This window comes from Quercus robur, chromosome 8 (assembly GCF_932294415.1).
Source record: "Quercus robur chromosome 8, dhQueRobu3.1, whole genome shotgun sequence".
NCBI lineage: Eukaryota > Viridiplantae > Streptophyta > Magnoliopsida > Fagales > Fagaceae > Quercus > Quercus robur.
This window is the reverse complement of record NC_065541.1, coordinates 64,394,294-64,407,427: the sequence shown is the minus strand read 5'-3', so window position 1 is coordinate 64,407,427 and position 13,134 is coordinate 64,394,294. Positions and strand designations below refer to the sequence as shown.

At 34.3% G+C, this 13,134-nt stretch overlaps 3 protein-coding genes across 4 annotated transcripts; 2 read left to right on the top strand and 1 right to left on the bottom strand.

Annotated features, from left to right (window-relative positions):
* The first annotated feature begins 1,198 nt into the window (after positions 1–1,198).
* On the top strand, positions 1,199–2,085 carry LOC126694208 (WUSCHEL-related homeobox 5-like). Its single transcript, XM_050390282.1, has 2 exons — positions 1,199–1,636; positions 1,780–2,085. The coding sequence occupies exons 1-2, from the start codon at positions 1,309–1,311 to the stop codon at positions 1,977–1,979; spliced, it is 528 nt and encodes a 175-aa protein (XP_050246239.1). The 5' UTR covers positions 1,199–1,308; the 3' UTR covers positions 1,980–2,085.
* A 1,916-nt stretch (positions 2,086–4,001) lies between these two features.
* LOC126697671 (26S proteasome non-ATPase regulatory subunit 7 homolog A) lies at positions 4,002–8,520 on the top strand. The gene is made up of 10 exons (XM_050394750.1): positions 4,002–4,333; positions 4,430–4,522; positions 4,671–4,752; positions 5,116–5,212; positions 5,387–5,462; positions 5,802–5,860; positions 6,027–6,149; positions 7,671–7,728; positions 7,836–7,921; positions 8,135–8,520. The coding sequence occupies exons 1-10, from the start codon at positions 4,147–4,149 to the stop codon at positions 8,204–8,206; spliced, it is 933 nt and encodes a 310-aa protein (XP_050250707.1). The 5' UTR covers positions 4,002–4,146; the 3' UTR covers positions 8,207–8,520.
* A 647-nt stretch (positions 8,521–9,167) lies between these two features.
* Positions 9,168–11,894, bottom strand: LOC126697672 (uncharacterized). Of its 2 annotated transcripts, none has more exons than XM_050394751.1 (2): positions 11,650–11,894; positions 9,168–11,387 (listed from the first exon to the last, which is right to left on the bottom strand). In XM_050394751.1, the coding sequence occupies exon 2, from the start codon at positions 9,990–9,992 to the stop codon at positions 9,390–9,392; it is 603 nt and encodes a 200-aa protein (XP_050250708.1). In that variant the 5' UTR covers positions 9,993–11,387; positions 11,650–11,894; the 3' UTR covers positions 9,168–9,389. The 2 variants fall into 2 exon arrangements, with proteins under 2 accessions (XP_050250708.1, XP_050250709.1); XM_050394752.1 differs by having other exon boundaries at positions 9,168–10,315.
* Positions 11,895–13,134: the final 1,240 nt, after the last annotated feature.

The following is a 13,134-nucleotide window of genomic DNA, read 5'->3' as shown; positions in this document are numbered from 1 at the left end:
CTATAATATATTTCCCACTTACGATTAGATCACTCACCTAGTCATTCATAATCAAATAAAAACTAATCCTTTTTTTTTTTAAATTCCCAAAAAAAAAAAAAAAAAAAAGTTGCCCAAGTTTCGAACAAAAAGAAAAAGCAAACAGATGACTTAAAAAAAGGCATTGAGTTGCCTGAGACAGGAGCCACATGACATAAGAAAAGCCAAGTTGCTCCCCTTTTGGCTGGTCATGAGTTGTCTCTCCCAAAATCTCTATTTGGTGGCTTTGTTGTCTCTTAGTTTATGTTCCCACACTCTTAAAAGAAGCTTTAACTCTTTAAACTCTTAACAATTTTTCTGACTAAGGGTGTACATATGGTCAACCTAACCGAGTATCTTTGTCAGTCTGTTGTGATCACAACCGTCCAACCCAAATCAGACAATGTGTAACTTTGACTTTCACTTGCATCAATCTCTTTTTGGCCTAACACCCACTTAAAGATATAATAATAATATGAAATTTGAACTGTTCTACATGTTCTTTAGCAGACACCCTTTTGTTTAAAAAACAAAACTCGGATTACTCTCATGTCCTGGTGGAGTTTGGACTTACTAGATTAGTCTCATGAGGCATGTATATAATAGAAGCAAATACCTACTTTACTGAAAAACACAAAGAGTCCTATCTATAATTTATCAGTGTTCATGAACTCAAGGAATTCACAAAGATTTTATATAGAGACCAAGATATAATTTAATCATAGCAAGTGAAACTTACATCTTGTCTGCTCGCCGACCGAAACGTTCAACAGTGGCAGCTTTTACGCTTGTCTCTCTATTTCTATCTCTCCGCACTAAAAACCGGGCAAAAACAAAAAGATCAAATGCGCATAATTCAATTCTCGGACTCCCTAAAATCAAAGCAAACTGAATTAAACAAAATGGTCTAATTTATTCTGCTATTCCTTGATCTCTCTTATTGAATAAAACAAAAGTTACAAAAGCAAAAACCACAAAAAAAATACAGAATAAACTATTCAATTATGTAGAGCAATGCTAGGTTTACAATATTTTTCATGCATGTTGATATGTCTTGTTATGAGTGTAGAAATAATATATACTTTCATTTTTTTTTTTACAATTGTGAGTATGATCTATTGTGATTGATGCATAATAAAAATAATGTTTTAGAAATGTTGTGTTATGTGCATTAGTTTATTGTTTATTGTATTATATATGCACACGAAGTGGCATGCATCTTTTGAGTTCAGAAGCTCAAAGTGAAAGTTCAGAGGCACAGAAGCGCTCAAAGGCACTTGAAGCTGAATCATGGAAGATGGAATGTCAGGTTTTTGCATTAAAGCTCGTGGTGGTGGTAATGGAAGCACTGGAACCAAGTGTGGGCGTTGGAATCCAACTACTGAACAGGTTAAAGTTCTGACTGACTTGTTCAGGTCCGGACTTCGAACACCGAGCACTGATCAGATTCAGAAGATCTCCACTCAGCTCAGCTTTTACGGAAAGATTGAGAGTAAGAACGTCTTTTACTGGTTTCAGAACCATAAAGCTAGGGAAAGACAGAAGCGGCGTAGAGTTTCCATTGATGATAAAGATTTCATCAGGCAAGATCAGCAGGAAAAAGTTTCATCTGCAAAACGTACGTATAATATGAAGATCGATCTAAGAATATACAAAAAATTTCTTTCATTTTTTCTCACTGTTTTCAAATACCAAGTTTAACACTTATCCTTAACTGTTGCATTAGGCTGTCACTGATTTGATTTATTTTGTTTTTAACAGATTTCGCAGAAATACATGAGGTTTCGGAGCCTGAAAGAGTGATTGAGACCCTTCAACTTTTCCCATTAAATTCCTTTGATGAGCCTGAGAAGCTGAGACTACATGCTAATGAGTACTTCATGGATACTACAGCTTATTCATACAATTTTGGGACTGAAATGGATCATCCACCGTTGGATCTGCGCTTAAGCTTTCTGTAAACAATAATTAAGCTTTGAATCTTAGGGGAAGAAAGAAAAAATGTTCTCATTCACCAGCTGTTTGTCTTTTGGAAGGGAAGGAAAGGGCAATATGTTTTTTTTTTTTTTTTTTTTTAAATATTTGTAGCTGAAAAAATTTACGTAGTGATAGATTTTTCTCTTTGACTTATTGAAAATGCTTCGACATTCTTCTCTACATGCTCACAAAACAATATTGTTTTAATGTTTTATCTCTCTGTGTTTACTCTGTTGGATTTTTGTTTCCGTGAAAGCTTGGAAATCGGAATTCGCTTCATCTCACGAGAGATGTCTTCTTGGAGTGCATAAATATATATACTGCTACACAAATGAGTCATACCTTGGAGTCTGATTCCAACTTTGAATTTTATGTACCAGTACAGTTCTTAGTCAAGGAGGAGACCAAAGTCTTTTGAAACTTTGAATGGGCTAAATTAGTTGTCTTTTTCTTCTTTATCTACTCCTTTTCTTGGGTTAAGGTTAACTATAGAAGATCTATATTTTTCTGAGTTCTAACTCATTGGTAATGTCTCCTTTCAAATTTTATCAAATCAATCCCCCCCCCCCCCAAAAAAAACCAATATTCTTATTTTTAATTCATTATTATTATTGACAGGGTCAAGATTGTAGTTCAAATAAGAAGAGTACAATGAGGTTATGATGAATTTGGGTTCACATTTTTAAATCCACTATGATTCGGGAAGAGTTTGATTTTTATACATATATCAAGTATCCAATCTCAATTATGTAATACCTCTAACTATTTGTTTTTTAAAGTGTACCTCTCTTTTTAATTCAGTATAAAAATTACTTTTGAGAAATAAACAGACACACAAGTGAGAGATAATTGGATTTTAACATAAAAACTACACCTTACAAATTCTACTCAAAAACCATGGTAAGACTATTCAAATGTTCAATTTTAGGTTAAACCAATAGCCAACATAATTTGACTTGTTTGATTTGACTAGTGACTCAGATAAATGCAAGGTTTTGGGATATCATGTTTGAAATATACATGGTTTTGGGGATGGAATTCTTAAAATTTAATAGGGATTGATAGGTAAAATATTTACAGGGTTTATGTTAGAAAAGACTGTTGTCTCTCTTTCTCTCCCCCCCCCCCCCCAAACCCAGCATGCCACCATTCTAACTATGATAAGATTAAAAAAGAATGTTAATAATAAAATGAGAGAAATGCTACATTTACAATATTTTCACAACAAATTTTAAGTAGCAAGTTGTTATTTGTTTTAATTTGGGACTACCACTGAAATTAGTTTTTTGATCATTAGTAATAACCAATAACAACTTACTACCTAAGATTTATTATAAAATTGTTGTGGACCTAGCAATTCTCATAAAATTATTTTGAGAAATGTATATTACGTTAGAAAAATAAATTAAAATAAAAATATTTATTTTTCACACAAAATATATTGTAAATATAAATTGTAATTTAGTTTCAATGCTTCATGTCAATTAAAAGATTTCAACAAAAAATATCAATATATTTTCATCAACAAAATAACTTTAAAATGATTATGAAATATAATATATTTCATTGTAAAGAAAATGAAAAATAAAACATAAAAATAAAAAGGAGTGAGGGTGGAAGAAATAATGGATATGGAGGAAGTCTAAAGACCCAACAAAATTTTACAACATTTTTATAATACTATTATTTTGATTTGTGGTAACCATAGTGGGACCCAATATATATTTTTTTAAAATTTTATTTCATTTTATTTTGACCTCACAGACATTAACCTATTAGTTGTGATAGTAGAAGAGTGTGGAAAAAAATTAGAGGAAGGCCGCAATTTAGGCCCAAATCTTAGGAGTCCTAGTTGGGCTTGTAAAATTTCATCGAGCACTAAAATTTCCTCTTATGGGCTACTTTTGGTGCACCGAATGTTACAACAATAAGAATTATATGGACAGTCCAGCCCATATCCTAGCCCCAACCTTTCAACCCAATCCTTGTTCTCAAGTTTAAAAAACAAAAAAGCAAAAAAGCAACTGAGGAGAAAGCAAAGCAAAAGCTATAATAATATTTACATTCAGGTCAGGGTTTCCTGGCGAACAAGCAAGCAAATACAAATCTTTAAATCGAAATCGAAGCTGAAATCGAAATCGAATTGGAGCAATGGACGTGATAAAGACGCAGCAAATATCTGGGAAATCGATAGAGAAAGTGATAGTACACCCACTGGTTCTGCTCAGCATCGTCGACAACTACAACCGAGTCGCCAAAGACACTCGCAAACGCGTCGTCGGGGTTTTGCTCGGCTCCACTTTCAAAGGCACCGTCGATGTCACCAACAGCTACGCAGGTCAAATTCTACAATTTCGATCTCAAACCTTTTAACAATTTACAGTATTGATTGTGAATTAGGCTGTAAAAATTGAGTGTTTTAATATAATTACAGTGCCGTTTGAGGAAGATGATAGGGACCCTAGCATATGGTTCCTTGACCATAACTACCATGAATCCATGTTTTCCATGTTCAAGAGAATTAACGGTAATTACTTCAATTTTTGTGTTTTTAACCTAATACTATGTATTTTTATGCTCTCTAAATTCAGATGATTGAGTAATTAGTTTTGTAGTTTTGAGAAACTAATGTGGTTCAAAAAAAAAATTACTTGTTTTGTTTTTTTTTTTACAAGCCAAGGAGCATGTTGTGGGGTGGTACAGCACGGGTCCAAAGCTGCGCGAAAACGACTTGCTTATTCATGGATTGTTTAATGAGTAAGATGTTATTACTAATTTTGATTTTCAATAGTAACTGTTTCTAACTATTGTTATTTTTGACATTTTGCTTGTTTAGTTACGACTATCCTAGTTTTGCTTAGTTTCGACTCTGCCTAATCCTATGACTTTTTCCTAGAAGGTTGTTGAAATTGAGGTTGTTACTGTTGTGCAAAAGTTAAGCATTGTTCACAATTAGAATAGTTGAAAAGGATATGGCAATTAAGGAAGTAAATGAGGGTATGAATTTAGATAGAATAGAATGACCGATCCTAATTAGTTTGTTGAGGATCCATAACTGACCCCAAAATCTTAGTTTTTGTTTCTTTTCTCTAGTATTAATCAAGTTTTCTTATTTTGCAGCTATGTACCAAATCCCGTCCTGGTTATAATTGATGTCCAACCTAAGGAACTGGGTATACCATCAAAAGCTTACTATGCTGTTGAAGAAGTTAAAGAGGTAGACCAAACTTCTTTATATATAAGCATGGATATGTTGTTGGTCTTCTCATATTTAGCTATTGATTAGTATATTTCTAGTATTCTTGTTGCCTTTAGTGGCAAAAGCTTGTTTTTGATAAAGCCTGATTCATATGTGGGAGGAACAAGAACTAATAGTTTTATATGGTTGCAGAATGCCACACAGAAAAGCCAAAAGGTGTTTGTGCATGTGCCTTCAGTAATTGCTGCCCATGAAGTTGAGGAAATTGGTATTCTCATTGTACACAAAGCTGAGCTTCAATTAAATTCAATGTGTTCATGTTCTTATAGTATAAAATGCAAAACACCTGTAAGGTTATGAATAAGCATTTTTTATTCATTTAAAATTCATGTGAGGAAATTGGTATTCTCATTGTACACAAAGCTGAACTTCAATTAAATTTAATGTGTTCATATTCTTTTAGTATAAAATGCAAAACACTTGTAAGGTTTGAATAAGCATTTTTTTTTAAAATTCATGTGTGCTCATATGTGTGCGTATAAGTGTGTATATCAACTAGATCCTTAATTAATCATTTTGATTTACCTTCCACCTTTCCCTCTGACAGGGGTGGAACACTTGCTCAGGGACGTGAAAGATACTACCATTAGCACTCTTGCAACAGAGGTTTTTTTTTTTTTTGCTCTCTCTCTCTCTGCTCACATCTTTGTGTTCATTTTATTTTTTTACACATCTTGTTTTATCTTGCTGATCAATAAGAATTACACAGTGGTACTTTATGAAAAAGAGAAAAGTGGGAAACAAGATCTTAGCCTTCTTTTGTCTTCTGCAGGTAACTGGGAAACTAGCAGCACTGAAGGGGTTGGATGCCCGACTTAAAGAGATACGAAGTTATCTTGACCTTGTTATAGATGGAAAGATCCCATTAAACCACGAGATTCTTTACCATTTACAGGTACATTTCTAGTTTGTCTCATGTATTCTAGATCAAGGACTTTCTTGATCAACATTTACGTGTCTACACATTATTTGAATATATGACAAAATTTATCACCATAAACATAGATCAATTAAAGGACACCTCCTCCCTTTGTAAAGTCCAGAGTGGAGGATGAAGTCCGTGGGTTTTATACCTATCAGGTGCAAGAGTAACTTACCAATGAAAAAAGAAACAAGATGTATTTATAGTTCCTAATTTTAGTAAAATCAATACTAGTTCTACTGTTCATTGGAGTTTAGAATGCTGATTCTGAAATGTGAGGCATCTCTTTGAGTGAATTAGTTCTTTTTCTTCAACTTATTTGTTGTGGGTGTTCATGTGCCTGCATCTGTTGATTGTGGTTTGTTGCTTATTATATTCTGTTGTTTCCGGCTTGAAAAATTCACACCCATGTTATGCCATGTTTGGCTGCATACAGAAAATTGAAGGGAAGGGAAAGGAAAGATATAGTCCTTTTTTGTGTCTGGTACTTTGGTTAGTTGAGAGAGGAAAGGAACAAAGAAGAGAAGTGTGTCTTTTTACATTTGGATCAGGGAGAGAAAAGAAAGGGGGAAGCACAATTTTACTTGATTTTGCTTTTATGCCTTTAAAGGAAAAAAATGTGGTAGTAAATAAAGAATTATAAAGTTGTTTAAGTAGACTTGTGCACCTTAACACTCTTATTTAAATTAATTAATTAATTATCAAAAAAATTATTAGGGTGTTTAAGTATTTTCAGCTCCAGTCCCATCTCTTCCCTCCCTTCTGGTCCAATTTGGCCAATGGAAAGGGCCTCCCATCAGAAACCCTTCTCTCTCTTTTTTCTATCTAACCAATCAAAGAAAAGTATGTCTCTTCTCTTCTCTTCACTTTCATTCCATCTACTTCCCTTATCTCCGCTTTCCTCCCAACCAAACATTAGCTTAGTGTGTAATTGTTTGGGAGTTTTAATTGGTCTTTTCGAACAAGTTATTGGGACTAAGTCTTTGTTGTTGTTGTTGCTTTTTAGTGATTTGTGTTTCCAAAAGTGATATGACTACGATTGTAGGGATTCTTACTAAGTTTCTTATGACATATGTTCTCTCCACGTTCCACAATTCTTCAGTTACCTGATGCATGGATGATTGGGAGAATCAGCATGAATTTTATTTATGGATGCACTCAACTTTGAATTTAAGCCTTATGTTGGGTTTCTATCAAGTTACTATATCACATCTGTGTATATTTCTGGTCTGCCTTATGCTATATACAGGCAACATATGTTCATCTTGAGTATCATGGGATTGCATGGAACCAACCCTTGAGAACTTCCTGAGAAAATCATGTCCCACTGCTTCTTATATATTCCATTGTTTGATAATCTGACTCTCTCTGTCCTTGTCCACGATTCTCCCCAAATTATTACAGTTGAGTGTGTGAAATATCATATGGGTATTTTATATTTTTCTGTTGTAGTCATTTATTATCTTATGTTTGTACCTTTTTGAAATCCTTCAGGATGTGTTCAATCTACTACCAAATCTCAATGTGACTGAGTTAATCAAGGCCTTTTCAGGTGAATTTACCATGCCACACTTACATTGCTGGATTTTCTGGGATTTTCATTTGTGCTGCTTTGTTTATAAATTGTGGATCCATGCCCTTAATTTGTTTAATGTGCAGTGAAAACAAATGATATGATGTTGGTTATTTATCTTTCTTCCCTTATCCGAAGTGTGGTCGCTCTCCACAACCTGATCAACAACAAGGTGAGATACACTTCCTGAATCTTGATTCTAATACGTTATTTTAATATTATGATCAACAATTTGATCTTGTTAATACTCTTGGCTCCAAATCCGCATGTGAACACAATTTTGTTAAAATATAAAACATAAAAAAACAAACAAAGGATTTACATATTCTGACCTCATATCTCTATTTTATGTCCTGATGACTTGAAATTTGGTATATGATTGCAGATACTCAATAAAGAACATGAAAAGGCAGAAGACTCTAAGCCAGTTGCCGTACCAGCTACCGCTGGAAGCTAAATATGAAGAATTGACGAGACTCCAATTCGTGAGGGCCATCTGACTGTTGACCACCAAATGTCTTCTCATACAGTCTTGGAGAATTCTGCAATCCAGATGGGGGGATACACATAACATTGATCTCATTTGGTAGCCCCTTAGGATTTACTACGCTCCTAATGAGCCTTGGCCCCATTTGTTGTCTAAATTCCCAGGTTGATAAATCAGATATTCGTTGTTTAACATTTCAGTATTTGATTGCTGCTCCTTTTTTCAAATACTTCTCTTTTGGTTTCCAGTTGTTCCCTATAATTTCATTTGTCCTATTAGCCTTATGAACTATTGCATAAGTGTGATTTTTTATTTTTTACCATCAAGAAAGAAATCTTGAATGTATGCAATTAATACATAGAAATCTTGACTGAAACAAATGAACCTGAACATCATATGTAAATCAACAATTCATGATACAATTAAAATACTGCAAAAACAAGGTCGTGAGTTTCCAACTTGGGTAAATCTTTAGTAAGGAAGCCTTGAATAGAATGCTTTGGCTTGACAGCAAGCTTCTGCTTTCCTTGATATCTTCCAGAAACTCCCTTGCTTGCTCAGAAATTTTGTAGCTGGGATTTTTGTGCCAATTGGATACTTGATGTTTTCTCTAGTTGACCTGGTGATTGCAGTTTTGTGGTCAGATTACATTTTCTTTCTAGTATCAGAATGGAATGATGTTACGGAAACATAATTTGACTGGTGGTGTCGCCATATCCAAAAGCTTGCACAGATCACAGCCTCTGTTGGGTTAGAACTTAGAACATTACCTCTGACCCTATGATGATGAACCCCATGTCCAAAAATACAACATCCATTGGACAAAAAAAAGAGAGCAGAAAAGCCTCTTTTTGAAAGGTTACAGCATGCCATTACTTAACACTGATAATAATGAATTACAACACTAGGAACTTCATTGACACGAACAAAATAGCGAAAGCTCCTACTTTGACTGAAATTATGATCAATCAGCAGTATAATGGGGGGCTGAATATAGGCAAAATATTTCTCTGGTTAATAACTGAGGTACAAATTTCCTAGTGTGCAAAAATACATCATTCATGATATACTACACGTTAAAACATGTATTGAACCTGTAGTACAAAGCCAAGAATGAAGTCAATTCAGTAGAGTTTGAATGGTTTGTTTCCTCTCATTCTTCACTGTAATCAGGTTGAACTGATTGCTCAAACTCAGCATCCATGATGACTCCATCCATAACATGCACAACAATCTCTCCCTTCCTAAGATCTACCCTTTCTGACCGAATTCTATTAACAACCAGCATCCCATCTATATCCTTTGTAATGTACAATGGAAACCCGGAAATGGAATCATATGAGACCTCCCCACCAACTGGTACCATAACTGATGAAAGAGTCCAAGGAACAGCTGAGAAACCCATAACTCGAGAAACTATTGCATAAGTATCGTTCATCTTCTCCCCCACCAGACTATCATTCACCCTCAGCCTCAAATCACGCTCAAAAGCTTTCTGCGAAGGGACAAAGACGGTAAAAGCCAGGTCCTCAGGCAACATCTCAATCATCATCCCCCCAAACCTCCCAATAAATTTCTCATTCTCGGAAACTCTTCCCGTTTTTGCAGTTTGATACATTCCAACTGGTACTTCAGGAAGCCGAAACATTGAAATAAAAACAACAAAAATGCAACAAACAGACACAACTATGCATACAAAAGCAATTGAATTCTTTGTAAAAGGACCTCTCCTCATCTTCTTCTTTGACAGCTCCATAACTTGCAACTTATATCTTGAGCATGATTTAGTCTCTAAGCTTACAAAATCCAGGTTTGAGCTCAACTTTAACCATTAAAAACATGCAAAACCTCCCTAACAAAACAGATTAAACTTACCCAACAACATATTCAACTCTTCCAACACTTCAAATTGTTCATCTATATTATATTACCCTTCCAACCCTTTTCATATTGCAAGCCAAAGCATATGATTAAATCATTCTTACATCCAAAAAACACCTATATCACAAGAACCTTCAAGTTGACGAGGACCCACAAAATCACATGTCAAAGCCAAGAACTTAATTCAACAATCAGTTCCTGTTTGGCAGCAGAGAAAACACAGTAAAATGAGCAGGAAAATTTAAATTTGGGCCCCTTTTTTTAATGATTTTAATTATATCATTTTAAGATCAAAATTAAATCCTCAAGTCAAATGAGCTTAGTTCTTTTTTTTTAGAATCAAATGATAACAGAAAACACTTACTAACTAACTAAAATGAGCTTAGTCTAACTAACTAAAATAACAGAAAAAACAAAACCAAATCTTTTTATTTATTTATCGGCTAAAATGTAAAATTGATCTTCTAAGTTTTACCAAAATTCATTTCAGTCCTTTAACTTTATCTTTTCTCAATTCAGTCCTCTAAGTTTCGAAAGTTTTCAATTCAGGTCTTCTTCCACTAACTTCCGTTAATGCTCTACGGTTAAGTGCATTTTTTCTTTCAGATTTTTAATTATTAAAAAAGTGCAAAAAAAAACTAATTTATTATAAAACAAAATGAAGAAATCCCAGAAACACAAAAAAATTCTTTACATTGTTTACAACCAAAAATGGCATCAAAAAACAAAATTTCAATACACAAATTCAGAACAAAGCACAACAAACTCAAACAAAAGGATCCAACGTCAATTATCAATATCAAATACAATTTACAAAAAGTCGCTATTTATTCAACAATGAATCAATTTTTTCTGGGTTTTTCAATTTTGGGGTTCATCTGGTTTTTACCAACAAAATCAGAAATAAGAACAGATTTGACTAAAAACTGAACTTGAAAACCCAAATCAAATCAGAGAGAGAAAGAATCCAAGGAGACCCAGATTAGATTGGAGAGAAAAAAATCTAGAGACCCAGATCAGATCGGAGAGAGAGCTCAACGGGTTGATCGCCAAATCCAAAAGACTCTGAAACCAACCAAACACAACAGCCCAGCGGTGGGTTGACGAGAAAACGCAGAGAGAAGGAGATTGGCCTAGTCGAACTGCGCTAAGAGAAAGATGACTACCACCAAGTAACGATAGTCGGACAGTGACCGGTGAGAAGCGGCGAGCGGCTGAGCTTGGTGGTCGGCCATTAACAAAGCTTGGAAAGGAGCTCCTTGGGTCCGGCCTAGAGAGAGAGTGTGAGAGATTCAAATTATAGAAAGAGAAGAGAGAATCAAACTGACAGTGCAGACTTAATTGGACATCTTTGAAATTTAGAACTGAATTGACCGAATGTAAAGTTATACGACTGAAATGAATTTTGGTGAAACTTAAAAGGTTCAGTTTTGTAGTTTCGCCTTATTTATTTCTCAAAAACCAAACAGAAGTAAATGAAAAAAGACAACATAATTCGAAGATCGAACAAGGTTGTTGTTACGAGATGTTACCTGAGATTATTGAGGGGCAGATTTATCTTTTCAATAATTTTCTTCTTGTAGATCAAACAGTCTTTCTCCGCCGTGTGTTTCTCAACCCAAATCGAAATCACCGTCGATTCCTCCTCTGAGCTTTCGGATTTAAGATTTGGAAGGTGGGAAAACCGTAAACGACACTCCGTCTCAATAAACCAAACGACATGACTCTCTTGTTTGAGTACAATGGGCCCACTTTAGTCAATTGGGTTGAGCCAATGTAGAAATAATGGGCTCGAGTTTAAACATCTCATACTGGGGCCCAATTGTTTTTGTTTATTGCCCAAAGTGTCCTCTGTATGATAATCCACAGCAATGCCAAATAAATTGAATATCACAACGTCTTAATTTAAATAACTTGTCCAAGGGTCCAAGCTTTTATAAAATGGCAATTTGGCATTTTTTTTTTTTTTTTTTAATTTTATGCTATCCTATCCCATTCTGTCAATTTATTTTTTATGTTACCTACCCAAGAGGACAAAAAAAAGAAAAAAAAGAAAAAAAAAAGGTTTCTAAGTTTCTTATTGTATTTGAATTGTACAAAACTTAAAAGCACAAAAAAATTCCTCAAGTGGCTTGCCATCCTTTTTATCAATTATAGGATAAGTTATTCAAATAATAAGGACATCTTTTCATTTTCCACAAATTCAAAGTGCCATAAAAGTCACAAGGTGCTCTTGCCTTTTCAAAGTTAAAAATGAATAGGAAAAGTGTCTTTCAAATCAATGTTTCAGTCCTAAACGCTATGAACTATCTTCTTTTGGCATAACCTATCTTCAGTAAGTCTACAATGTATATATATATAGCAGTATTAGTGCATCAAAATTCAAACTTGACCGTCCTAAACGCTATGAACTATCTTCTTTTGGCATAACCTATCTTCAGTAAGTCTACAATGTATATATATAGCAGTATTAGTGCATCAAAATTCAAACTTGACCGACAAAAAATAGCAAAATGACAAAGAGAGAAGGCAACAAAGTAACGGAACTAATTAGAAATTATGGGCCATTTGGTAACGTTGTTTGTATTTTTTGAAAATATGTGTAGGTGAAAAAGTATATAAAAATATGTATAATATTGTTTAAAAACTGAAAAGTGTTACTTAAACTACCATATCAAACGACCTCTAAATTATGGCACAAACGGATAAACAAAACACCCTACCTTATCTTAAGGATGTGTGTGCTCGGGTCCAGTCCAATGGGTCTGCTTCAATGAATTGGATTCATTGGACCTTTAGGCTCAATATGGTGCTAATGGATTGGGGGTATGTGTCTAAATATGCTAATAGTATTAGTTGGGCTACCTAGTTTGTGTTCACTCACTCTATCAATAATGCACAAAGGCTGGGATTGCTTGGAGAGTCATGTAGCGGAATAGGCATTAACTTGAATGACAAGTTGTTTCAATTTTAATAACATGTCCTCCCTTTATAGAATATGGCAATTTGGCATTTAA

Excerpts from the sequence above, each read along its gene's own strand:
- LOC126697671 (XM_050394750.1), top strand. The coding sequence starts at position 4,147 with ATGGACGTGATAAAGACGCAGCAAATATCTGGGAAATCGATAGAGAAA. Across the intron at positions 5,213-5,386 it reads CTGTTGAAGAAGTTAAAGAG|AATGCCACACAGAAAAGCCA; the intron begins GTAGACCAAACT and ends ATATGGTTGCAG. Across the intron at positions 7,729-7,835 it reads GTTAATCAAGGCCTTTTCAG|TGAAAACAAATGATATGATG; the intron begins GTGAATTTACCA and ends TTTAATGTGCAG.
- LOC126697672 (XM_050394751.1), bottom strand. The coding sequence starts at position 9,992 with ATGGAGCTGTCAAAGAAGAAGATGAGGAGAGGTCCTTTTACAAAGAAT.
- LOC126694208 (XM_050390282.1), top strand. The coding sequence starts at position 1,309 with ATGGAAGATGGAATGTCAGGTTTTTGCATTAAAGCTCGTGGTGGTGGT. Across the intron at positions 1,637-1,779 it reads AAAAGTTTCATCTGCAAAAC|ATTTCGCAGAAATACATGAG; the intron begins GTACGTATAATA and ends TGTTTTTAACAG.